The 26,439-nt window shown below is 50.4% G+C and overlaps 1 protein-coding gene across 2 annotated transcripts in view; it reads left to right on the forward strand.

Moving 5' to 3' along the window:
- The first annotated feature begins 6,802 nt into the window (after nucleotides 1-6,802).
- Nucleotides 6,803-26,439, forward strand: part of Zbtb16 (zinc finger and BTB domain containing 16) — a 168,824-nt gene continuing 149,187 nt past the window's right edge. Inside the window, exons 1-2 of one of the 2 annotated variants that reach the window (XM_042682769.1) lie at nucleotides 6,803-7,075; nucleotides 10,136-11,495. In XM_042682769.1, the coding sequence (XP_042538703.1) occupies nucleotides 10,228-11,495 (1,268 nt within the window). In that variant the 5' untranslated portion in view covers nucleotides 6,803-7,075; nucleotides 10,136-10,227. The remainder of the gene's footprint in view (nucleotides 7,076-10,135; nucleotides 11,496-26,439) is intronic. The other variant, XM_042682768.1, reaches the window with a different exon arrangement.

Raw genomic sequence — 26,439 nt, forward strand, 5'->3', positions numbered from 1 at the left:
GATCTCAGCTTCCTTGGTAGCTAGCTAGGATTACAGGCATGAGCCACCAGCAGTTGGCATTAATTCAGCATTTGTGCCAGTGCCATATAGTACACTGACACAAACTAGACAATCGAATCTTCTGGATAGCATCCAATGCGACCACAGATGGTCTGTCACTGACCATCATCATTCTTTGGCAGCACATGACTGCATTCAGCTTTCCTTAAAGCTGGATTCTCAGGTAACTAACCTGTGTTTGGCGAAGACAATGCAATAGCCATGGAAGAGGCCTGCTTACTTGTGTGGTTTTCACACCAGGGGAGCAGTCTGAGGGAATGCGATTTGGTAGGGCACACAGGGTTGTGGCTTTGGACTGGGGCACCCCTGGTACCAGCTCTGAGGGTGTCACCTTTTTCCCCCTAAATGTCCTTCCAGGCTCTGTCCACGTTTACAGCAATCTCATACAATAGCTCTGGTGGGTGGAAATCCATTAGGACATAAACCTCAAAGGAGAAACAGTTGGCTATTTAAACACCATAAGAAAAATGTGTCATGTTCCCACTCTTCCGGGAACCCCCCTTCACCCCCCAAAAAGAAACACCAGAGTGTTAAAAAAAAAAAAAAGCCTGCGTCCCCCATCAGGACTTTGGGGGTTAATTTTCAGCATGGTGCCTGGGGATGTAGCTGTGGGATTCCCCATTCTCTGTGGCAGGAGTCACGTTGCTCCATTTCATGCACACTCTATGGAAATGCAGCCCCTTGATAGCTACAAAAGTTTAGTTTTGAAATGAAGGCTGTCTCTCTCAGAACAAAGCAGATTTCCAGAAATTCCAAAACTCTTGAGTGCTGGCCCCGAGCCTGTGTGTGTGTATTTGAAAGGAAGAGAAAATGCCTTTCCCAGGCCACTGATACCTCTCTCAGAGACAGCAACATGAAAACATTAGACCCAGTAGCTGACAGTTGTGGTTGCTACATCTCACCCCAAAGCTTTGTCAAGCACCCCATAAAACCTGGCACATGGCTTGTGACACCCAGTGAAACGCTGTGCTTTTCCATAATAACCTGAGCCCGGCTGCTTGTCATTAAGGGACCTCTCTTATTAAGTCTCTCTTTTTTAAATGGCTGCTATCATCTGGTCCCAGTGTACATTAAATCCCATTATAATTATAAACACACTTTCCCATAACATCCTTGCCGATCTCATCCACACTGCCTGCCCCCTCAGGGCATCTTTGCACTAATAACAACTCAAATTTGCTATTTGAGTTGACAACATTAGGTCCCAACACCATTTGCAATATGCCAGAGAGAGAGAGAGAGAGAGAGAGAGAGAGAGAGAGAGAGAGAGAGAGAGAGAGAGGAAGAGTGAGGGAGAGAGAGGGAGAGATGGGGAGAAGAAAAAGCTTTTTTTTGTCTTCAATTGTGAAGATCTTTTTTTTTTTTTGCGGGGGGGGGGGGGGTCCGGTCGTAGGCCTGAACTCTGGGCCTGGGCGCTGTCCCTCAGCTCTTCAGCTCAAGGCCAGCGCTCTACCACTTCAGCCACAGCGCCACTTCCAGCTTTTTTTTTCTGCTAATGTGGTGCTGAGGAATTGAACCCAGGGCCTCATACATGCAAGGCAAGTGCTGTACCACTGAGCCACCTTCCCAGCCCCAATTGTGAAGATCTTGAGGGTCACAGTGACCTAAGGACCCCCCAAGCACTAAAAAAAAAAAAAAACAAATTCTCTCATCATCCCCCTTTAAAAAGTCAATCTTGAGAAAGGTATAGTGGTGCATACCTATAATCTCAGCATTCAGGAGTCTCAGTCAGGAGGATCTTGAGTTTGAGGCCAGCCTGAGCTATATATAGCAAGCTGTTGTTTGAAAAAAAAAGACAAAACAAACAAATGGAACAAAATCACACCATACCTTACAGATGAGAAGGGAATATTTGTGCTTGGAAGGGAAGATCAGATTTGTAGATGCTGCAAGGGAAGGGGAATGATGGAAGTTAAAGAAATCTTTAGCCAGGTACCAGGGGCTCATGCCTGTAATCCCAGCTACTCAGGAGACTGAGATCTGGGGATCCAGGTTTGAAGCCAGCCTGGGCAGAAAAGTCATGAGACTCTTTATCTCCCTCACTGATGAAAAGCTGGAAGCTTTTTCTGTGGTTCAAGTGGTAGAATGCCAGCCTTGAGGCTCTGAGTTCACACACACACACACACACACACACACACAGAGCATCTTTTCCTGAGCCTTAATTTCCAAAGGACACTTATCATGTGTGAGCATTTCTCCCCTCTCCTTTTTAAGGAAGGGTCACTTAATCAAGTGATGCGAAAGAATAATATATATATATATATATATGTACATATATATACATATGTATTTAAAAGGGCAAAACACAAAGGAAAAAGTTAATATATGAAAGGGGTAGATTCTGCCTAACTTTTTTTTTACACCATTCATGTTTATATTGTAGATGTCTGAATGATGGCCTAAACTGGGGGAAATTGAATAGTGTCTTTAGGAAAAAAAGTCACTTTAGACTTGCTGAGCCTTCCCAAGTCCCCACTGGGGGAAGATGGGAGCATACCTGGACTTACTTGCCCAGGCGTGTCCCTTAATGATCACAATGGCAGGGGAGACCACGTCTTCTATGTGTTCTCATGGCCTGCCTCTCTCTCTGAATATGCTTCTTCTCTTGCTCCTAACAAGGTTTTAGGAAATGCAAAGTAGCTACTCCTCCCCCAAAGACAGGGATCCTCGATTTAGCTATCATAATAAGAAAGTTTATTTTTAAACTGAAAAAGTTTAAATATATATTCCAAATGAGGAGTTGGAATTTAAAAAAAACAACAAGGAGTTGCAACGTTCCATTCACACTCAGGCAGAATACTTAAAATAGTTTTATTGTCTATTTTTCTTCTTGAATATCTGTTTAGTTGATGTTTTACGGTACTTCAAAAGAAACTCAGGGACATTGCTCAGGCCCTTAGTTCAAGTCTGAGGACTGGCAAAAAAAAAACCCCAAAACCCAAAACCAAACAAAAAAAAACACTCTCCACCTTTTTTTCTTTTTATGCTGGTCCTGGGGCCTGAACTCTGGGCCTGGGCGCTGTCCCTCAGCTCTTCAGCTCAAGGCTAGCGCTCTACCACTTGAGCCCACAGCACCACTTCTGGCTTTTTCTGCTTATGTGGTGCTGAGGAATTGAACCTAGGGCCTCATGCAGGCAAGGCAAGCACTCTACCACTGGGCCACCTTCCCAGCCCCCACTCTCCAACTTTTACCTGAGATTCTGCTTGGGGAAAAGGGAGTGCAAAAACCTTGGGGACTTGCATACCTGGGGGTCAACTTGGTTATCATCTTGACGAGATATGCATAGACCTGGCCTCAGTGGGTAAGAGGAGAAGGAAGGAAGCATAATAGCCCTTGTTTGCTTGATGTATTTCTGTAAGGCTGTGTAATCCAGATGTTAAGAGCTTAGCTGTGCAGTCTCAGAAAGGTCTAATTTAAAGAATGAGCTCTGAGGTTTAATAGAGCTGCAGTCTTGGGTAAGGCACGTAACCTCTCTGGGCTGCAGCTTTCCTGCAGACGTGAGAAGTCTAACAGCACCCACACATGGTTATGAAGATTAAGTGACACAACGTGGTCAAGGTGAGCAATTAATTATCCCCAGTATCTCCAGTCCCACAGGATTCCTTAGATCTGGCCGATTCTCCTGTTTCACCAACTGAGTCCAGAAAGGCTGCCATGGGTGAGAAGTATATGGGCTTAGGAGGAGATGAAGGAAGATTTACAGGTGGAATCCCATCCAAGGGTCAGCTCATTTCTTTCTGTTTCAAGCTTGACCAACCCCTAAAATTGAATTCTTGTATTTCCATGAAAGCTGAGCTAAGGTTCCAGTTTACACACATACATGTATACACACACACACACACACACACATATACACACAGGTACAATATGGGAGTTCAGCACTTGCACTGCTTGCTTGATCTGTTGGTGCTATACCACTCAAACCATACCTCCACTCCAGCCTTTTGCTGGTAGTTTTAGAGATGGAGTGTTGAGGACTTTTCTGCCTGGGCTGGTCCTTAGGTCTCAACCTCCCCAGAAGTAAAAATTATAGGTGTGAGCCACTGGCACTAGTTTTGTCATATTACTCAACAAAAAATGTTCAAAACAGACACAGAAGAGTCAGAGGGAGGAGGAGAGATTCTTCTCGTAATTTTCCATCCTGCTTGTTTTTAGGTGCTGCCGTATGAAATCTCTGAACTGGGGATTCTCATCAGCCTTCCAGGACCCAAGGACATAGTTGTGGCTATAAATGGTGCCAGATTTGGTGGGGGAGCTGCTACTGCTTTATCTGGGCCCAATAAACCTTATCAAACTGCTGTGCAGCCAGCCTTCAGCGCTAAGTGGAAATGCTCAGGGCCCAGAGCTGGCACTCAGCCCACAGCCTCCCCTGCCTTCTCCCTTTTTTGTTACCTTCTCCACCTCTTAAATTCAGGCATTAATCTCTCTTTAACACTTACTAACAAGGGCTGGGCTTTTTAATGGGCAGAGTTTATGAAGCAAGGGAGATTTTCACATAGAGTGAATATGGCATAGGGTAGGGGCAGCCAGGGGCCAATGAGAGATGCTTCTTTCTTTTCCATTGTTTCTGGAGATTCTTTCTCTGATTTGAGGATTAATGGGAGATTAGGCTCAGGGGTTAATTGTGAGCGTGTCCTGGGAGAGGCTGGCAGGCGGATGGACACTAGGCATCAGCCTCCAGCAAGCACTATCTAAGCAGAGACTCAACAAGTGCAGCCTCGTGACACATCTAGGACCGTTCTTCTTCTTATGTCCATCCACTGTGGCTTTCCTTCCAGATTGCTTGTTTTTCTTTTCTTCCCTTCTTATTTTTTTTTCTTGCTCAAGTCCCGGGGCTTGAATTCAGGGGCCTGGCAGCTCTCCTTTAGCTTTTTCCGTTCATAGCTGATGCTCTACCATTGGAGCTACGCCTCTACTTCCAGACTTTTGATTGTTTGTTGGAGATAAGCGTCTTACCTTCTTTCCTGTCTGGGCTGGCTTTGAACCATGATCTGCAGATCTCAGACTCCTGAGTAGCTAGGATTACAGATATCAGCCACTTAGCTTTCTTTACATCTCTTTCTTTTTTCAGGGCATAGACTAGCTTGGGGGATGGGGGAAAGGCAGTCTCTAAATAGGAATTGCTCCTGGTAGGTCACCAAATAAGGACCCTGGGGCTGAACTCTTTGGACACCATTGATTTGATGTTGGTGGTCAGAAGATAGCCTACCCCCTCCCTTTACTTCCAAATATTGGCCTGTTGGTCTCTGCTGGTCCTGTGTGTCTGAGTCTCAGCCTTTTCCACACAAGGAGGAGACCTGAGCATCTCCTGTTGGGATGGAATCGCAAGTTCGCCTCCCCACACCACCCCAGTACCCCACCAGCAGTTTTTGTGGATCAGCATGGTCTTGGGTGGGCTTTTGCCTTTGTTCAGCCTCTGCCCTCATGCTGACCCTGCAGCTCTTGGGACTTGACTCTTGGTTTGGGGCTGTGCCAGAGGCAGTACCAAGAGGTACTGTCTGGTTACCCCCCTCCCCGTACCGCCCCCCCCCCCGCCCCCGCAGGCTCCGGACTCCTTGATTGAAGATGCTAACTGCTAGGACCCTAGGATCTCAGGGAGACCCTCTAGACCAAGCCTTTGCCTCTCCACCCCTAACCCCAACACTGAGAACTTTAGTTCCAGGCCAGTTCCATCTGTTGGTCACCTACACTCGCCCAGCTTCCAGAGAAAGGAGAGAAGGAAGCTTTAGGCAGCCCGAGAAAGGGCAATTTTTGTTGTTTCTGTCTGACTGCTCTACCATGGGGTTAGTAATCTCAACTTTACCCTCTGAAGTGGGGCAGCCTAGAACTTTCTACCGTGCCCCCGATCCAAAAGTGGAAACAACTGCACCAAGCAGGACTCAGCTTCTCCAGACTCGTGTCCAGCCCGGGTTGCTGGAGCAGGGGGAGGTGCGGGCTGCAGGAAGGCCCAAGCCCGGGAGGGAGAAAAAGTTTCTCTTAGGCTTTGCCCTCGGCCTCTGGCGCAGGCGCTAGCGGGGACCCCCCTCCACCATCCATCCGTCTCCCCGCTACCTCGCTCACCAGAGCCGGAGCGCAGCGCTCCCCGCGCCCGAGCCTCTCCCAAAGCCGCCGCTGGGAGCCCGGCGCCCCGCGAGGCCGGGGAGGCGATCCTTCAAAGCCGATTGAGGGCACGGGGAGGGGGTGTGCGCAGCCGCGAGTCCGCAGGAAAAGTGAAAGGCGAGATGACACTCGCTTAATTGGAACAAACAGGGGAAGCGGGGGCCGGGGGCGGGGGGGGGGGCTCGAAAAACTCTCGGGCGCTGGAAGCCCGGAGGGGAACAGGAAATCAAATCCATGCCCAGTGGAAAGGCGAACCTCGGGGTTCCGGCGGGGGCTGCGGCCTCCGGGGCCCCTCCCCTCCCCCCCCCGTGTCCCCATTAAGGGCTCCCTCGCATTCCTCTCCACTCGCCCCGGCTGCCCTCTGGGCTCGGCCGAGGAGCGGACGGCAGCTGGAGCCAGCGCCGCCGCAGCAGCTAGATGTCAGGCGAAGCCCGGAGCGCGGAGCGCGGGGAAGGGGAGGGTGGAGGAGAGAGGGAGAGGGAGGGGTGGGGCGGGGAGCGCGCACGGGCTGGGCCGGCGCGGGGGGTGGGGTGGGCGGGCTGAGTCCGGGGACCGCGCGGGAGGGGGAGGGGAGGGGAGGGGGAGGGAGGGGGCAGCTGTGGGCAGGGAGCCGCGCTCGGCCGCCAGCACTAAAGATGGAGAGGCGCCGGGGCCTCGCAGGGGAGGGGGCTCGGCGTTGACGTGGGACGCGGCGGAGGCGCCGCAGCCGGTGGTGATTTGCTAACCTCGCCTCAGAGTGGAGTTGAGGGTGATGAGAGCGGGTACTGCGAACTGCCTGGCGATGCCGCCGCTGCCGCCTTGAGACGGAGAGCAACAGTTCCCCCCCACCCCGCCCCTCCCCGACACTGGCACACACCCCTTCACCAGGCACGCACACCCACCCCCGGCAGCGCCCGGCTCGGCAGCGGTGAGTGAGTGAGTCGGGGATGGGGGGGGGTGGATCGGGGAAGGGGCGCACCGCCCGGGAGCGCCGCGCGCCGGGGCGCCCCGGGGCCTGGCGCGGGGTCCGGGGTGGGGTGGGGGGGGGGGCGGTGGGAGCGCGCGATCGCTCCGGCCGCTGCGCTGGGGCGAGCTCCTTCCCCGGCTGCCGCCGCCGCCGGCGTCTCCGGCGCAGGTTGGGTGGGTTGTGCCGGGGGTGGGGGGTGGGTGGGTCAGCGAGCAGGAAGCGGGGGACCCCCCCTCGGCTGTCAGCTGGGGGCGCCGCTGCCTCTCCCACCTTTCCAGTCCTGTGGGCACCGTCCGGGTGAGAGGTGAGGGGGCGCGAGCCGAGGGTCGGGGACTCGGAGGCTTTGTACCGCCCCGGGCCCGCGGAAGGGCCGGGAGCCCGTGGGTGCTGCGGTGTGCGCGGACCGGCGCGCGGGTGTGAGATGGGGTTGTGGTTTATTTATTTGTGTGTTTATTCGCTGGCCGGCTGGGAAGCCAGAGCCGGAGGAAGCTGACGAGTGGATCTGGAGGTGGAAAGCACTCGCTTGGGTTTTGTTTCTCTTTGAAAAACAAGACAAAACAACCCCCCTAGAACCCCAAAATAAAACAAAAAACCCGTAGTGGGCCCCCTCTTTGATTCTCTTGATTGGACTTGATCAATTCCACCCCAATCGCCTCCTCTCTGGGGGGGCAGCGGGGAGAGAAGCTCCGCGAGTCCTCAGCGCCCCGGGCCCTCCTCGGCTCTCAGTGGGAGCAGCCGTGGCGCCTGGAGCTCGCCGTGCGCTCCTGGCCGCGCGCGCGCGGTGGCTGCCCGGGCTCTGCACCTGATGCGTCCCGGACGCCTTTCCCACCGCGGGCGCCGGCGGCTCGCCCGGCCGTCCGCTCGCCAGGCCCCCGGCTCACTCCCGCACGCGCCCCAGCCGGCCCGCGGACGGCACACCCGCGCGCTCCGCCGCGACTCGCTCTCCGCCTTCCCCGGAACGCTCGCCTGGGGTCGGGCACGGCGGCCCGCGCGGAGGCCCGAGACTCTGCCCGACGCTTCCCGGGGTGTGTGTGTGTGTGTCTGTGGGGGGATGTGACTCAGGGGACCTGGGTAGGAGAGGGAGGGCTGGCCGATCCCTTCTCGCCGTGTCTCCCTCCACTCGCTGCTGCCGGGCTTTTGTGCTTCGTCCTCGTTCGGCGGCCCCGGGTCCGCCGCCTCTCCGCCCTCGCCGGGGTGTCCAAGTCCGCAGGGGCGCGCTTCGCCTTTGGCCCCCCGTCTCTTCGCTTTCCTTCCTTTCCTAAGCTCCGCTCCCTTCCTCGCCAGGCTTCCCCGACTCCCGGGGAAAAGTTGCTCGCCGAAGTTTGCCGAAGTCGTCTCCAAGTCCCGGCGGGGGTCGCTGGAAACTCGGGGTGTGTGAGAGCGCGATCGATCGCTCGATCGCCGAGCCCGGGGCTGGTGAGCGCCGGCTTTTTCCCACCCCGGTTGAACCTTGGCGCCAGCTCCGAGCCGCGGGAGACGGCCGCGAGGGCACCCCCATTTTTCCATCAGGACACCCCCAAAAGGTTCGTTTCGGCGAAGGAATTCGGGTAGCCGAACCCTCCATTCTTTTTCCCTACGCCCTCCTAACTTCTCTGAAACTCTGGATGTTTGTAGGCAAGCCCACGGCCCTGAGGCACGTTCAGTGGTTGGCCAGCTCACCCAGGACAGCCTGGGTTTCCACCCTTGGGTGAGCAGCCAAAGTGTCTGCAGCAGCCCCCTTACCACTCCTCCCCCCGTTAACCCTTTCCATGTGAGCTCTGGGCCGCGACCAGCCCATTGGGCTGTCTTTTGAGAGTACAGAGGTCAGCCAAACCCCATGAAGAGTGAGGGAGACCCTGGCCTCCAGATCCTTAGCTGCAATATTGGCCAGGCTAGGTTGAGAGGGACCTGGGCCCCTTAGGTCTTGGCCCTAAAGGGCTTCAGCACCCTGGAGGCCTCTTCCTGATCCAGGCAGGCGTTGAGAGAGAGGCCTATTATCTCCGACTGGTCTTAACTTCTACTAGAGAGGCAGGTGTTTATTGTAGCATGGGAGGACAGAGGCCTGGGGAGGCACTGCTGGTGGAGAGATAGGCCTGGGGAGAGAGAGCCCATTTCTCAGAGACTTTCAATGGGCCACAGCAGCAGGCTGCTGATCCTGGCTGGGTTTGGCTTGTCTCCTGGGGCAATCAAAGTGAGACAGCAATAGAAGAACATTTATTTATTTGCATAGGTATTTATTTATATTGGTTACCCTGGGGGCTGAGTCCCAGAATGTGTGTTTTTGTGCTTGCTAAGGTTGGTGCTTTATCACTTGAGTCAACACCTTCAGCTCTTTTTGTGTTAGTTACTGTGTTAAATAACTAAACATTTATGTCTGGACTAACCTGGACCACTGTCTGCCCATTTTTTGCTTCCCACGTGGCTAGGATGACAGACACGTGTCACCACACCCAGATTTTTATTGGTTGAGATGGAATCTCATGAACTCTCCCCCCCCCCCCCCACACACACCCTTTCTCTTTTCCTTTTTGGCCACAGCTGCCCTTGAACAGAGATCCTCTTATTCTCCCATAGCTAGGATTACAGGTATGAGCCACCATACGTGACAGAAAAACTTGATTTTGAAGATGAGGTTGGCTACACAGGGGGTGGAGAATGAAGTTGAATGCTTTCATTGAGTAAAGGAAGGGGTTCAGACCTTCTTAGTAAGTGTGTGAGCACTTCCTCAGCGGGAAATACTGGCCTCACTCTGAGGTTCAAGTGTGCCCTGGCCTCCGTGTAATTCCATTTCACTTGATGCAGCACATGTCCCAGAGCTGTGAATCAGGCAGACATTCTTGCAGCAGGAAGTTCTCTTTCTTCCCATCATCCCTGGCTTGGGAAGGCAAATGTGTTGCTTTCCAGGAAACTCTTTCTATTAGAGATTGAAATCTCTGAGAACCTGTGGCTGGGAGGTTGGTTGGGTGGGGATATGTGGTGCTGAATTCTGACAGGAGCACTGATGAATCTGCCATTCCTCTCATCACTCTTTCCTCTTCTCTTTCTTACAGACCCCTCCTCCACTGGCCCAGGAAGCCCACCCTGCCCTACCACACCAAACACAGAGGAAAGAGAGCCCCATGCCTGAGCCGAGGCGAGCGCCATGGATTTGACCAAGATGGATATGATCCAGCTGCAGAACCCTAGCCACCCCACCGGGCTGCTGTGCAAGGCCAACCAGATGCGACTGTCTGGGACTTTGTGTGATGTGGTCATCATGGTGGACAGCCAGGAGTTCCACGCTCACCGGACGGTGCTGGCCTGCACCAGCAAGATGTTTGAGATCCTCTTCCACCGCAATAGCCAGCACTATACTTTGGACTTCCTCTCGCCAAAGACCTTCCAGCAGATTCTGGAATATGCGTACACGGCCACACTGCAAGCGAAGGCGGAGGACCTGGATGACCTGCTGTATGCCGCTGAGATCCTGGAGATCGAGTACCTGGAAGAGCAGTGCCTGAAGATCCTGGAGACCATCCAGGCCTCTGATGACAACGACACAGAAGCCACCATGGCTGATGGCGGGACTGAGGAAGAAGAGGACCGCAAGGCTAGGTATCTCAAGAACATCTTCATCTCGAAGCATTCCAGCGAGGAGAGTGGGTATGCCAGTGTGGCTGGACAGAGCCTCCCAGGGCCCCTGGTGGACCAGAGCCCTTCGGTCTCCACCTCATTCGGTCTTTCAGCCATGAGTCCCACCAAGGCTGCAGTGGACAGTTTGATGACCATAGGACAGTCTCTCTTGCAGGGAACTCTTCAGCCTCCCGTGGGGCCTGAGGAGCCAATGCTGGCTGGGGGTGGGCGGCACCCTATGGTGGCTGAAGTGAAGACGGAGATGATGCAGGTAGACGAGGTACCTGGTCAGGACAGTCCTGGGGCAGCGGAATCCAGCATCTCAGGAGGGATGGGAGACAAAGTTGAGGAGAGGGGCAAAGAGGGGCCCGGGACACCCACTAGAAGCAGTGTCATCACCAGCGCTAGAGAGCTGCACTATGGGCGAGAGGAAAGTTCTGAGCAGCTGCCCCCCACAGCTGAGGCTGGCCAGGGCCCCCCAGGGCGACCAGATCCCCCAGGGCCCCTAGCAGAGAAACACCTTGGTCTCTACTCCATGTTGCCCAACCACAAGGCTGATGCTGTGTTGAGCGTGCCATCTTCCGTGACCTCTGGCCTCCACGTGCAGCCAGCCCTGGCTGTCTCCATGGACTTCAGCACTTACGGGGGCCTGCTGCCCCAGGGCTTCATCCAGAGGGAGCTGTTCAGCAAGCTGGGTGAGCTGGCTGTGGGCATGAAGTCCGAGAGCCGGCCCCTCGGGGAGCAGTGCAGCGTGTGTGGTGTGGAGCTCCCAGATAACGAGGCCGTGGAACAACACAGGTAGGCTTTGTACTTGAACCTATCTTCCAGTCCTGATACCCCACCTTCATACCTTGGCCCATCCTAAGACTGGGGGCTTGGCTCCTTTGTATCCTTTTGCCAAAAAAAAAAAGAGAAGACATTTGCTGATGTCTGGAGGACAGTTATTCAGCGGGTGGTGGGGTGGAAAGGGGGCTACGGGGAAATATGGGAGAGCTTAGGGACCCAGCCTCTTCATAGTTGGATTCCCACTTTTGTTTTCATCTACGCTGCTTTGCCTGGAGTAATTAATGAAGAGGAGTATGTGTGATTCAGGATGAAGGAGGGTCCCCACGACCTATATCTGGCCACGTCACCAGACCTTGGTCCGCCTGCCTCACCTTACCCTGTGATTTCTGTACAGGCAAGGTGTCACTGACTGTAGCCCACGAAGATGGCAGGGGCTGAACAATGCTTAGGTCAGGTCCCAGGTGTCCGTTCCTGCTGACACATCTAGCGAAAGTTGATGTAAATTTGAACTGGGGCAGGATGGGTCTGAGAGCCTTGGTCTTGCAGTCTGTGTAGTCTCTTCCTTATCCCTGCGCTGTGCATGTGGAGTGTAGTGTGGCTGCCAGCCAGCCTTGGCTGCCCTCTGGCTTCCATTTCCTCCTCTGTGAAATAACCTTTCGTTGAGTTCTTCTCACAGGCTTGGTTCAGGAGCAAGTGTGGTACCTGGGGCTTTTTTTTTCTTTTTTGGTACCACGGGCTTGGGAGGGCAGAGTGTTAAGCCTCAGGCTTCAAGTCTCTTTCCCTGCATTATATAGAGAATTAAGAGGCAGAGCTCGATTCAAACTCAAGACTTAGTTCTAACCCTGGGACTTGATAACGCCAGACTTGTGCACAGAACCCAGGATTGCTCACTGGATATGGACTGGAAAGGACAGAACAAGTCTGTAGTGCGTGTTTGCTTTTGTCTTCTTGTTTCTGTCATAAACTATAGGCTGGTTGTTCACCCTCTTCTCTCGATTGATGTCTACAAATCCATCTTTCATTTGTCGTTGTTAGCATTTCTGAGCATACCTTCTGGCCTTCCATTACGCAGATCTTGGGTGGATTTTCCACTTTTGTACCCACTCTCCTTCACCCCCCATCCCTCTATTGCTCATTTAGGTAGGGGGACTTGAGTGGGTGGGGGCATTGGGAAGCAGATCTAATCACCCCGAGCCGCAGCCTGCTCCGGAGACTGCTCAGTCTGCTGCTTTGAGCTTTACCTTGTGGAAAGTACTGCCGAGCTAAAAGTAGCCGGATTTTTCCAGTGGGTGCGAAAATTAACGGTCTCTAAGGTGTGCCTTCTTGGTGCTTGTGCCCCTCAGAAATTGACGACATAGTGTTTGTTCTCACTCAGACTTTCCTAAGGAAGAAACCCCCTCTCCAAAGTTAACCAGATACATCTGTCATCTTCTCCGGATGTGAATTATGTCAGCACTTTGCTGGGGGAAAATGGGGTACGGCAGAAAGTCATTTCCCTTGCCACTGGATCTTATCAGGTCATGGTTATTTTTATTTATTTTTATTTTTTATTTTTGTCGTCGTGGGGCTTGAACTCTGGGCTTGGGCGCTGTCCCTGTGCTCTTCAGCTCAAGGCAAGTGCTCTACCGCTTGAGCCACAGCGCCACTTCCGGTTTTCTGGTGGTTTTGTTGGAGATAAGAGTCTTACAGACTTTCTTGACTGGACTGGCTTTGAACCATGATCCTCAGATCTCAGCCTTCTGAGTAGCTAGGATTACAGGTGTGAGCCACTGGCGCCCGGCATTCATGATTATTTTTTTCTCTACCTGATAGACCACAAAAGGTATCACTAGCCTGGGATTTCTGGGTTTCATGTGATGGGGCCCTCTTTCATCTGGGGATTGGCTATGTTACTTTGCAGTGCACGAGGATGGTTTAGTTAGCTATGTCTGGTAGTGAGTGTTTAAGGTATTTATTTGAGCTTCCTCAAGTTTGTGGTATTCCCTTTTTGTGTATGTGTGTGTGTGTTGGTATGGGAGCTTGAACTCAGGCCCTTGGATAGCAAACTTGGCTTTTTTGCTCAGGATAATGCTCTTCCACTTGAGTCAGACCTCTGCCTCTGGCATTTGGCTGGTTAACTGGAGAAAACAGCCTCTTGGATTTATTTGCTGTGGCTGGCTTTCAAGCACCATCCTCAGATCTCAGTCTTGTAAATACTAGGGTTGTAGTCCTGAGCCAGCTATATGCACTTTTTAAAATGGAGGTGATCCACAGATCGGTGCTCATGCAATGAAATCAAGTCCAGAAATCACTACAGCTGCATCAGCTGTAGTGAGCTGCATCAGCCACAGAGAACAACTGGGCCAACTGTCTGCCATCTTGTTTTGGTCTGTGTATGTATAGTTCTTACCCCCGTGCTTCTTCCTCCAAGGTCTGTGTTTGCTTGTTGTTCCCAGTGACAGGGAGACACTGATCCTGCAGTCCTCAGTATTACACTGTGTGGGTTGGTGATAGGGAGAATGGAAAGTCGGCCTGCTACACTGAGGAGCTGGACCTGCGGCCAGTGTCTTAGGGGGACAGCCGTGGGGGACTGAGGAAACTGAGACGGGGCAAGGAGACATTCCTGTTTGTACTTGGCTTGAATGCACAGTGCCCGGATAGATGGCACTTTGTGGGAGACCTTTTCCTCACCCTCAGAGCTCTGAGATTCATGTGAGGGATCCCTCATTTCTTTAACTATTGCTCTGTCCCTCTTACCGTCTTTACCTATCAGCAGTCTGAGCAGTGTTCAGGTGAAAGAAAGAAAAATCACTACCACAAGTACAAACAAAAGGGCAAGGTAGAAAAACCAGTGGGAGATTTTGATGCCAAAAAGCTGTGGAATGGGCTGGAAATGCACAGGTGTTACCACGACCAGGTGTCAGGCTGTAGGGTTTATTGTATCATCTTTTTTTGGGGGGAGAGTGGAGGGGAGGCTGGTCTTGAAGCTTGAACCCTGGGCCTGGGAGCTGTCACTGAGATCCTTTTGCTAGCACTCTGCCACTTGAGCCACAGCACCACTTCTGGCTTTTTTTTTTTAAAGTGATTTAATTAGAGATTAGAGTCTCACAAACTTTCCTGCCTGGGCTGGCTTATAACCACAGTCCTCAGATCTTAGTAGTTAGGATTACAGGTGTGAGCATCTTGTGCCAGTGCCTGGGTTTATTGTATCTTAAGCCATTAGCTGAGGGTATTGGTCCAAATAGGTACCCAGAAGTTGTTTTTTCATTAGAGGGGAACAAAGGGCAGAGTGTGGGGAAGAAAGCAGGGAGAGGGAGTTACTTATGGACTCCCATCCATAGATCTCCTCATAACTCGATCTCAAGTTGGGATGGAGTGAGGTGAGGGAACCTCTTGACTGGGCAGGTAGCTGGACTGAGACTCAGTGGAGGTATTATTGTGGTATTATTGTGGTCTCTGTGGTGGACAGGAAGATGTAAACGTAAAGTCAAGTGTAGTTATAGATAGATTGGAAGGCCCGACAAAGACACCATTTGGGTAAATCACTTAGGGCTTACTTAACTAATGGAATCAGAAGGAAGGCAGTGAGAAGACTTGTCAAATCTGCTGCCTTCTTTAGGCAGGTGAAATAGTGAGCTCTAGACCCTGACTTCCTCAGGGTGCATATTACAGGAGTGTCTGAGGGACAGAGTTATCCCAGGCTTCTGCAAAGATGGCTTTCCTGCTCTAGCTCTGTCCATTTTATCTCTGTCTGTGTTTCTGTCTCTCTTTCTCTGAAAGGCTGTAACAGTTTGCATGTGGACTGGGGACCAGCTCAATTAGGAAAGGTGTATTTTATCATTCTCAACATTGCACATTATATATACGTATATATGTATGTATATGTACCATACACAGACAGGGAGCAGCATAGACATGTAGGAATATAATCCTTGTGTATAGCCTTCTGTTTTTTCAGGCTGGTGTTAATGTGTTTCTGGAGTTGGTGTTGCACAATCAGAGTAGGATATAAGTTTCTATAGGATGCTCTATCTTATACAGAAAAGCCTTCGTTCAGATCAGGGTGGATCTATTCTGCATAGACTCATTCGGAGCTCTTGTTCCTTTTGGAAGAGAAGCTTCGATACCATGAAGAATGGATTTGGCCATCTCACTGGGCTCTTGTGTATAACCCTTCCCAGAGGCTTTTTGGGGCTGGCTCTAGGGTGCAGGAACCATGCAGTGTCAGAGTTCTTCCTGGCCCTTTGTCTCTCTCAGATGAACAGCTGCTCTCTTTGCAGTGGTGGACCACGTGAAGGGCCACAGCCATTGACCTTAGTTTAGGTCCCTTTTGGCAGATTGCCCTAAACCCTTCATTCCTTTTCATCATTTTCTAGGTATCTCTGATGCCCAAGTGAGCTCTGGTTTTTCTGTTTTTGTGTTTGTGGTTTTGGTACTGGGACTTGAACACAAGCCTTTGCCACTGTTCTTTGGCTTTTATGTTCAAGGCTAGAGCTTTATGAGTTGAGCCACTGCTTCACCTCCAGCTTTTGGCTGGTTAACTCTTGGATTTGTCTGCCAGGACTGTCTTTGAAGCATTCTCTTTAGATCTCAGCCTCTTGGGTAGTTAAGATTACAGGTGTGAGCCATTGGTTACCTGACTCACTGTTCTGTTTGGAACAGTGTGTGCTGTGGAAAAATGGTAACACCAGCAGCAATATTAATCGTGCCTTAAAAATCAGCTTTAGCACTTTCTGTTTTGCAGAACACCTTTATCGACTGTTATCTCTCCTAACCGCACAGCCTTACTACATAAGAGGGTACAGAGCCATGATCTTCATCTTGTAAATATGAAGTCTGAAATGCTAAAAGGTTCTGTATAAGTTTGTGGCAAACTCATTTAGTGGCGAAGCCTGATCCCAGCTGATGTGAGGCTATATTTATCCTGCTTATTTTGAATATTCATATGTTTTGCTGCAAAAATATTAATGTATTTGATTACGGAAGGCTGTCTTAAGTCACTACCAGAGCTGTTAAACACAGGCGTCAGAGTGCCTTTTTGAAATCTGTACAGTTCCAATTTCTGAAATACCCAGCAATTTCGGGTACAGAATTACGGACCATTACCAACCTCCCCCCCCAGTTTGTTTGTTTATTGTGGTTACTGGGGTTTGAACTTAGGGTTTAGGCACTGTCCCTTAGCTTTTTCCATTCAAGTATGGCATTCTACCACTTGGGCCACAGTTCCACTTCCGACTTTTTGGTAGTTAATTGGGGATAAGAATCTCATGGACTTTACTGCCTGGACTGGTTTTTTGAAACACAATCCTTACAGATCTCAGCCTCTCGAGTAGCTAGAATTACAGGCATGAGCTACCAGAGCCTGGCTATGAGTCCCTGATTTAGAGAAAAGGAAAAATGCTATTTGGAGCCAGTAGGTGACTTGCCCGTGGTCACACAGCTATAAATGGATAGAGCCAGGCCCTGTGCTGTCTCCTCTCGGTCACAGTCCTGGGTGCTCCACAGCAGCCCATATAAGAACATGGAGATTGCTGTTCTGGGTCACGTCCATCTAACCTAGTCTTCGGTTGCCAGCACCATCCAGAGATGCCGCCATTGGAGGCTGTAGCCGTCTTCCTTGACGTCAGTTCTAAAGGTCAGGTGTATAGAGGCCTCTCTTAGTAGCTATTTATGGCTGCTCTGTCATTCACAGATTTGTCTAAATCCTTTCTCGAATCCCTGTCTGTTTCCAGGAAGTATCCTTTTGGGGTTGATGAATGACTTCAGTTTCTAACCTGCTGGACTTCTGAAAATCTGGTCTTTGGGAGATGTCTTTTTGGTTTTGAAGTTGGAAAATGGCCTGGGTTTTGCCCAGCCATTGTGGAGGCCAGGGCTCTGGATCTCAGATCTGAATTTATCTTCTTCTTCTTCTTCTTGGTGTTGGTACTGGGGCTTGATATCTGAGCACTGTCTCTTAGCTTTTTCACTGAAGGCTTGAGCCACAGACCCTTTTCTGGCTTTTTTCTGGCTAATCAGCGATAAGAATCTCATGGACTTTCTGCCCAGGATGACTTTGAGCCTCAGGTCTCAGCCTCCTGTGTAGCTAGGATTACAGGCTGTGCCACTGGTGCCTTCTTTTAGCTCTGCAGTCGCCATGGTCAGCCCCCTTTTTGGCACCCACAGTTTTATTCATTTGTAAAATGGGCATAGTGGGGCTGGGAATGTGGCTTAGTGGTAGAGTGCTAGCCTAGCATGCAAGGAGCCATGGGTTCGATTCCTCAATGCCACATAAATGGAAAAAGCTGGAAGTGGCGCTGTGGCTTAAGTGGTGGAGTGCTAGCCTTGATAAAAGAAGCTCAAGGACAGTGCCCAGTCCCTGAGTTCAAGCCCCACGGCTGGCATTAAAAGGGGGGAGCATAGTGGATGAGCTTTTTGTGTGGTTGGTCATAGGGCTTGAACTCTGGGCCTGAGCGCTGTCCCTCAGCTCAAGGCTAGCACTCTACCACTTGAGCTACAGCGCCACTTCCTGTTTTCTGGTGGTTTTTATTGGAGATAAGAGTTTCACAGACTTTCCTGCCCAGGCTAGCTTTGAACCATGATCCTCAGATCTCAGCCTCCTGAGTAGCTAGGATTACAGGCATGAGCCACCTGCACCTGGCTTTCATTGAGCTCTTTAAAACTCTTTTAGCCCTATGCACCCACTTACCTCTTCTTGAACTCCTTTTTGCTAATTGTATTTTGCTTGGTTTTGGAGTCTGGATTGACAAGTTAGCTAGCCAAGATGGAGTCAGTTTGATTTGCTTCTATCTGCACTGATTTCATTCTTTACTATTTTAGCTAAACTTAGGGTTAGTATGCCATCGGGGCAGTGGATCGAGCTCTTGGAACTTTTGAAGATGACCTCTTTATTTTCCAGTAGAGGAAACTTTGTTTACTATTTCCTCTGAGTAAGCTGTCCCCTTTCAGGTTGCTGTCACTAGTGTACGGGGCTGCTTATTGCTGGGTGGGTGGGCAGGGGATAGGAGAGTTTAGTAACACTTTTTTTTTCCTTCCTAGGAAAACCACTATAAGGCTTTCAAATATCATTACCCAGAATTGTTACAACCAAACTCCTTCTGTAGCTGTTTTTTATATCTTGCTAATTCAGAAGAAAAAAAATTGCAATCACTTTTTAAAAAAATCAATGACTTAAGTTCAACTGGAACTCAAGTAGATGACTTAAGAGTCTTGCTGAATGAAGTCGGGTGGACGTTGGAGGGTTCTTGAATTTTTCATGACGACTAAAGATTCTCTTTTGTCATGTTAGTTGAAAATGCTGATGGTAGTTATTCTGGATGAAAGAAAAATTTGCCAGCTACCTCCAACCCTGTCTTTATATATAGTGAATGTACATTTCTACTTTTCTACGTACTCTGGTTGTGTTTCTCTGTGTGCTTGTAATAACAGTACCTTCTCACAGGGTTGTGGTGAGGATCAGTCAGTAAATATTCACTCAGTGCATGCAGTGGTGGTAACGGTGTGCACACCATAGGTGTTTGCGATTGTATCCAAATGGGTCACATGAACAGTGCAGGGTAAGAATGTGTTTGTGTAGGTCCAGCCCTGCTTCTCCCAGAGGCTGTCCTGCAATCCAATGCTGTAACTCAGCTGCATCAGGCCCTCTGCATTTGAGGGCTGACACCGTGTACACCTGTATCTTCCCTGAGAAGCTGCATCTGTTGTTCTGTGGCAGTCAGGGTACTCTTTGTCCCATTGACCTGAGGGCCTGGTGAGTCATTTCAGTTCTTGTTTAAATTTAGCCGGCCAAATGCAGCTCACCAGTGCGGCGTCCAGTTGTCCAGATGCATGGCCAAGCATGCAAATCAAATGGAGCTCAATTACCAGCTTATGAAAGGCATCTTGAGGGACCTGGCTGGCCCAGAGCTCTTTCCCTGGAGATGTTTCGAAGGGTGGGTGGATTCAGGAGCATGTTTGCTGCTGGCCGGGCTCTGTGCTCATAGTCGGCACCCCCATAACTGGCCCCTCTTGCCCCCTGCCCAGCTGCCTTGTTAGGAAGCTGTAAGTTCCACACCCCTGATGTCCAAGAGGTTAGTGGACTTGTGCATGGTAAACTAGGAAGGGGTGTTGGGATTTGTACCCCAGTCTTCTGGTTCGGTGTTCTCTGAAGCAGGGCGATGAACTCTGGCCTCATGTTTTCTTATGGAGGAGTGAGAAGGGGATGGTAGCCATAGGGCCACCTAAGGTCTGGGTTCCCAGACCTCACAGTTTTGAGAAGGGTGTTTATTTGTTACTGATACAGAGACCAGCTTCTGGGGATGCAAGCTTCTCCTGAGAACTTGAAAACCCGAAAATGACAAAGAGAAAATCCATTGAAAAATAAAAGCTCATGCAGTTCATTTCATGCTAGCACAATCCACCATCTCCCCTTCAATGCCTCGGTTTGGTTTTCCTCATTGTGCGGGCTCAGGTGGGAAAATCCGTGTCTGGGTTTTGCCCCCGTGGGCCTTACCTGTGCAGCTTCAAAAAGGGCATTGGGCACTTTGACTCCCAGCATGGAAACTTCGGCTGAAGACTTGTAAAAAAAAATTGAAAAAAAAAATCCCCGGCTTCATTCTAAATTCCCTGCTCACTTTCCACTCGGTGCTTGAGACTTGATATCCTTTAGTGTGAACAGATCGTGTTTGATATTGCAGTAGGAAGGAATCTAGTGAGGTCAGAGAAAGACCTTCCTGCCACCTGGTAGGGCATTACTGAAGAAGTTACTAGAAGACCCAGGTCACAGACATTTTGATGGTCTTGGGCCAGTCAAAGTCTGTGTGTATTTTTTTTAAAGTTTTCTTCTCGGGGGGCCATTTGGACTCCCCCACTTTCCCCTCCCCCGAAAATTAGTTTGTTTGTTTTTTTTTTGTCAGTCTTGGAGCTTGAAATAAGGGTCTAGGCGCTATCCCTGAGCCTCTTTGTACTCAAGGCTAGCACTCTGTCACTTTGAACCACAGTACCTCTTCCGGTTTTCTGGTGGTTAATTGGAGATAAGAGTCTCACAGACTTTGCTGCCCAGGCTGGCTTTGAATGGTGATTCTTAGATCTCAGTCTCCCAAGTAGGTAGGATTACAGGTGTGAGCCACCAGGGCCTGGCTACCCCCCCCCTCCACCCCTCCCCTCGCCAGAAATTAGAAATAAGGATATCGACATGTTCAGAAACTACAATCACCAGGCTTATTAAAAACAAATAAACACACCACCACACCGTTACGTTCGCCTGTGATAAGGCCGTTGTGCAGAAGCAAAGATGAGATAGCCTATAACTTAAAGCACATGGCAGAGACTCCAATGTCATCTTGTTTCCCTACCTCCCACTTCCCTGTGACCCCAGCTTGACAAGGGAGCCTCCTGCCACCTTCTCCCCGGTTGCTCTCTAAGTGGATTAGCTGAGTGTTCTGATCTTGCTGCCATTAGGCCTGTTGGCACGACTCTCTTTGCAGTAGTGAAAAGCAGATGTGGCCGACCGTAATGGCCCTCAGGGTGATCCATCAGACCCTCAGTGCTGGGGGAAACATTATTAGTGTTAATTTGGGGGAGTCTTTTATGGTTGCTAGGGGAAATGTGGAGAGATTGTTGGAAATTTATTTATTTTAAGCCGATCAGCAGGTTAGATGCTGTAGGACTCTACCATGTCTAACCTCCCCTACGCCCCCATTCCCCAGTATTTCTTTAAAGGCCCCTCCTCAACCCTGAAGCCCAGACCTGATTACTTCCAGAGTTGGAGTGACAACTTAGCAAGCTCTTGTTTCTTGCCCATGTACCTTATTAGTAGCACCTGGCATCATAAGCCACTAATGGGAACCAGTGCTCCCCTCCTGCGTGGCCAGTGACAAGTAGGCCTGTCAGCCGGAGCTTGCCGTGCGAGGAAGTTCTTATTAGCTTTATGGTCAGGAGAACTTGTCCTGTTCAGGAAATGAATGTTGCTGCTAAAGGTCCCCGGCCCTGACCCTGGCAGCGTAACCTGTGCGGGCCGGGGAGACCTCTCGCAGGATGCTTGGATTTGCAGTCCCTCTCTGGTTCTTGTCATATGTAAGGAGGGGATCATTGTGGTATGTTGCAGCCTTGAACTTTTGATTTATGCACTGAGGGGGACTTAACCCTTTCTGTGCCTGGATGGCTGGGAAGTGACAGCCCCGTGTGTGTATTTGTGTGTGTCTGTATGTATATGCATATACATCTGTATACACACATGCGCACATCTTCACATGTACAAATATGCAGGTCTACATGCATGTTTCTGTGCACGCATGCCTGAGCATGTATTGTGGGCGTGTATATATGCATGTGTGCACTTTGGAGGTGCATATGCATATATGTATGTATGCACAGAGGTGCACTTTTGCATGCAAGTAGATGTGTAGGTGTGTACATAATTGCATGTGTATGATATGTATACAGGCTCATGCATGTATATGAGATACAGTGCACTCCAGCCAACAGGAGCTGTGTGAGGCTGGCGTGTAGAATATCTTGAAGTGAACTTGGATTTGAATCAGTCCTCAGACTTTTAAAAGCAGGGTGACCTGAGCAGGTAGCACTCCTTCTTCCTGGCCTTAGGGGTGAAGTTAATGGTAGTGTACGGTTAAGTGGAGTGTGATGTGCAGAACACACACAGCTGGGCGACAGGCTACGGGAATGGTCTTGATTGAAGAGGTTGTGACAACTTCCTTATTCCCCCCCCATTGTAAAGCGTTCCTATTTTTAATTTTTAAAATAGTGCAAGGAATGTGTTCTACCACTTTCACCGTGACTCCAGTCCAATTTTTAAAAAGTTAAAAAGAAGAGCACAGTGCATTTTCCCATTTACCATATCGAGCCAGAAGTCCTTAAAGGAAGGCCACTCACGTTGCCTCCTTCCTCGCCTCCTCTGTGGCAAGGTTTCTAAATGTGAATTTTGCAGAGAGCAATAGTGTGTGACCTCATTCTTGAGGGAAACTTCTGCCTGACACTCTTTTAGAAAAGATGTTTGTACGTCGTCTGGCAAATGGACGCGTTAGCTTCTGTGGCTTTGGCTGCTGCTGTTGCTGCTGTTATAAAGGCCCCTGGTGACTGAGGGGTGAATTGCTCTTTGAGGGGAGGTCTGCTGGCTGTTTGGACTAGAAAAGGGCAAGGGGTGCCAATAAGGGAGGGAATGATGTCTTCTCAGGAACTTTACAGCAAGTCTGTCCATCTGCCTTGTGCAATTGTGGCATTGTGGGGTTGACTGCCAAGAAGAATGGAGGAGAGTGGTCGGGGGCGGGTGAGGGGGGTGGTCTGGAATTTCGGAGAACAGGTTGCTGGCTGCTTTTTGGGTATCCACACCTCTGGGAGGCAAATTCTCACCTCCTTTTAAACTTTGTTTTTCTTCTTCATCTCTGAACTTGGAAAAACTGTGTGTCTCAGATTAAAAAAAAAAAAAAGTAGCTCTAGTTACTTCAGAGCAGGTGGAAGCTGCTTCGAAGGCGTTCTGGGAGTAAGGATTGGAAAGTCAACGCAAAAGTGAAAATCGTGACAGTTGTCCCCCAAATGATGTGCTAAATTAAGGAACCGTTAACATTTGGGAGTCTTACCTCCCTGCGGTCCTTCCCCCCACCCCCCCGCCTCCGCCCCCTTGGCAGAAGATGGTACCTAAAAACAATGTGGAACGGCTGCTAAATTGAGTGACTCTAAAAACACATTTCTTTCCTTGAAGTTTAGTGCAGAAAAAAAAAACACACACACACACACACCAGACTGGACTTAGAAAGGATGAAGAGCTCTAGAGGGCTGCGTGCCTGGCTTCTTTCCTCAGTTTCCAACCTGATGGTTTTCTTCCTTCTGTTCCCCCCACCTCCCATAATTATCCACTATTTTACTTTCTGTATCTTGACCACTACAAGAGTGGCTTTCCTTTGTATTGTGATGTTTCTCGAGCTGAAGTAGGTGCTACCTATCCCTCAGCAGCCCAATTCGATGGTTTCGGGGTTCGGGTGGGTGGGGGACCCAGCGGGCTAAAGCTTGCCATCCCCTGTTGCAAAAGTGAAAAATATTTCTGTTTGCAGTTAATGTTAGTGGCCAGCAGATCATGTTAACTGACTGTAATTGCTTCCAGATATGGTGGAGGGTTTTGTGTGTTGGGATGAAGGGTCTGGTAAGTGCTTACTTCCTGTGTAAATTAGCCGATTCTATTCAGTCTTTCATTCTAGCCAGCCCTGGATTCTGTCATTCTCTCATTTTCCCCTCCCCAGCCTGCAGCCTGGTGTGAGAAGCAGCCTGCTCTGTCCCTCTGAGGGCAATTCTTTTGTCACTTGGAGCCCCTGGCCTCTAGTGCTTGATGTGAGTTTGCCCTTACAATAATGACACGAGTTTGTCGGGGTGCCACCTGAACTCGGGGCTGCCTTCTGTCTCTTTCCCTGCTGGGCTCAGGGCATCTCCATGCAGCTCAGAACCCAGAATTCCTGCTTCCTGTGGATCTTTCTTCCTGCTACCCTCTTACACCTCTGTACACACTTTGGAGACAATCTTCCTGTCCTCCCATCTTCTCCCTTCCCATCGTCTTCCTTCTCCCCTCCCTTCCTTCTTCCCTTCTTCCCCTCCTGTCCCCTCCCTCCCCCTCTTTTTTCCCTTCATCCCTCTCTCTCCTCTCCCTTCCCTCCTCTCTTGCCTTTCTCCTCTTCTCCCCTCCCTCTCCTCCCCTCCCCCTCCCCTCCCTCCATTCTTTCTACCCTTCTTCTCTCCCCTGCCTATCCTCCTTCCTTCCCCTTCTCTTTCTAGCCTTCTCTCCTGTCCTCTCCTCTCCTCTCTTTTCCCTTCTCCACCCTTCCCCTTCCCCTTCCTCTTCCTCTTTCTCGTTCCCTCCCTCCCCTCCCTCCCTCCCTCCCTCCCGCCCTCACCTTTTCAATCCTAACAGCATATTCCAGTGGGTCAGGAGACTGCAAAACAAGAAGGCTGTTGGGAGGAGGTATACCTTATGGCTACAGAAGAGGCCTTGGATTAGTCCCATTTGCAGTTCTACTTTCTTCTTTGCAAAGCAGGCTGGACCTATAGACACACCTGTCTGGCCCCATCCTGCCAGAAAAGAAGAGGAGAGGGGGTCTTCTCCCAGCTCCTTGGGGCTCTGGGGTTGGAGTTGGGGAAAAGTGTTACAATTCATGCTCTTCAAAAACCTGCTTTGGTCCAGCGTCCAGGCCTGCATTCTTCATGCTATTTGCATAAGAGGTTGCTGTTTATCTTCCTCCATCGGCCCCACTGATAACCCCTGTGGTCTGTTGAACAATCTATGAGGAGCGGATGACTTGATAAATGCCAGCTTTTCCAATATGCAGAGATAAAGTGTTGGGGTCAGGGTGAGAGGCGGTGTGTTAGGCAGGAGGGAGTCAGGATTCTCCTTCAGATCAGGATGCATGATGGAGGAAAGCAGGTATGGTGGCAAGTGCAAGGGCTGCATTTATCACCCAGGTGTCCACTTCCTGCTCTTCCCCCATGCTCGCCTTCATGGTGGACTCTGGACCTGCAGAGACTGCGTGTATCCCATGGGGCCGGTCGCTTCTGCCTACGTTCACACTAAATGGGTAAGGGGACAGGTAACCTTTGTGGCTTTTTGTTCCTGTTTCCACCCCACCCACCCCCACCGTTTGCCTCTTTCAGACCTACACGTTGGCTGGTAAGTCATTGGTGCTTACTTAGGCAATAGAAATCGGAACTGGTTAACGAGTGAACTTTTTTCCACCTGGGTTTCTTCTGCAAGGAGAAGCTAGGTGAAGAGAAAACTTCTGACCCCCATCACCTGGTCAATAAGCTGCTGGGAGGAGAATCAAACAAAAGAGTTTGGACTGGCTGCTAAAGCCAGGCACCCAACTGATAGCTTTGTTTTGATGTCCTTGCAATGTTTGCAGATCGCTGAGAGGGGGCTGTTTAGCGCAGGGTTTCTACAAAGTCCAGGTGATGGTGATGATAGTAGAGGCTGGCTATGTGGGGCTCCTGACTCCAGAAAGACTTTATGGGAGGTGGTCATGTTTTCTATGGACAGGGTGGACAGGTTGGGAGAGTATAGGCATGCTGGTTGAAAACTAGGCCGTGGAACTTCTCAGCTGTGTATTATGGACGAGTTGCTTAGCTTTTCTGATTTCCATTCCCCGGGTCACCTCATTTGTGGTCATGAGGGTACAAGAGGCAGAGGCAGTGTAGGTCCTGGGTTAGCTGGTATTGTGCAGACACATCCAGTTAGGCTTCTAGAAATGGATACTTCTGCCCCTGGTGGGTAGATACTATAAAGAAGAATCAGTTCAATCATTTTGCTCAGGGCACTGGGGAGTTGGTGGATAGTATGAACCCTGTGCTCTGTCAGCCAGCAGGTGAACAGTATAAGAGATCCCTATACAGCACGATGCCGCTGTTACAGATGAGTGTGTGTGCAAGAGAGAGAATAGAGAGAGATCGATCAAGGATCCCCTTATCTGGTGACCCCCATCTGGTGATCTGGCCTGCCTGTGGTGGCCTACTTCTTACATCTAAGAAGTCTTTAGGAATGAAGCCTTTCTAAAGTCTGTGCTGCAGTCTCTTGTCCTGTATTTGGGGGGAGAGGGGACAGATTTGACTTTGGGAAATAGCCAGGATGATCCAGTGACAAATCTGTGTGATAATCGTCCTGGGGTAACTGCCTGTGTGGGGCCGTAGGTACTAGAGGTCAGTACCTTGCCGACTCCGGCCTAGGAGAGCACCTAGGTGAGCCTCCTAGGAAGAGGAGACAAGGCCAGGACCCTTATAACTTCCAGCTCCTGGCACTGGAATCCCAAGGAGGAAGGGGAGGTGGCCAGGGTCTGGAGAAGACTTTTCTTACTGTCGTAATGCTTTTGTACCTGTGGGTTTTGGCTTTCTGGGAGTTTGGGCTCATCGGAGGCACTATGTAAACAAACCAATACTCCCTCCCCCCAACTTGGGCCATCAACAGTCAATATTGCTTGAGGTCAGAAAGAATAGATTGAGTTTTAACCTGAAT

This window comes from Dipodomys spectabilis, unplaced genomic scaffold (genome assembly GCF_019054845.1).
Source record: "Dipodomys spectabilis isolate Male_0828 unplaced genomic scaffold, ASM1905484v1 ptg000076l, whole genome shotgun sequence".
In the NCBI taxonomy this organism is placed as follows: Eukaryota; Metazoa; Chordata; class Mammalia; order Rodentia; family Heteromyidae; genus Dipodomys; species Dipodomys spectabilis.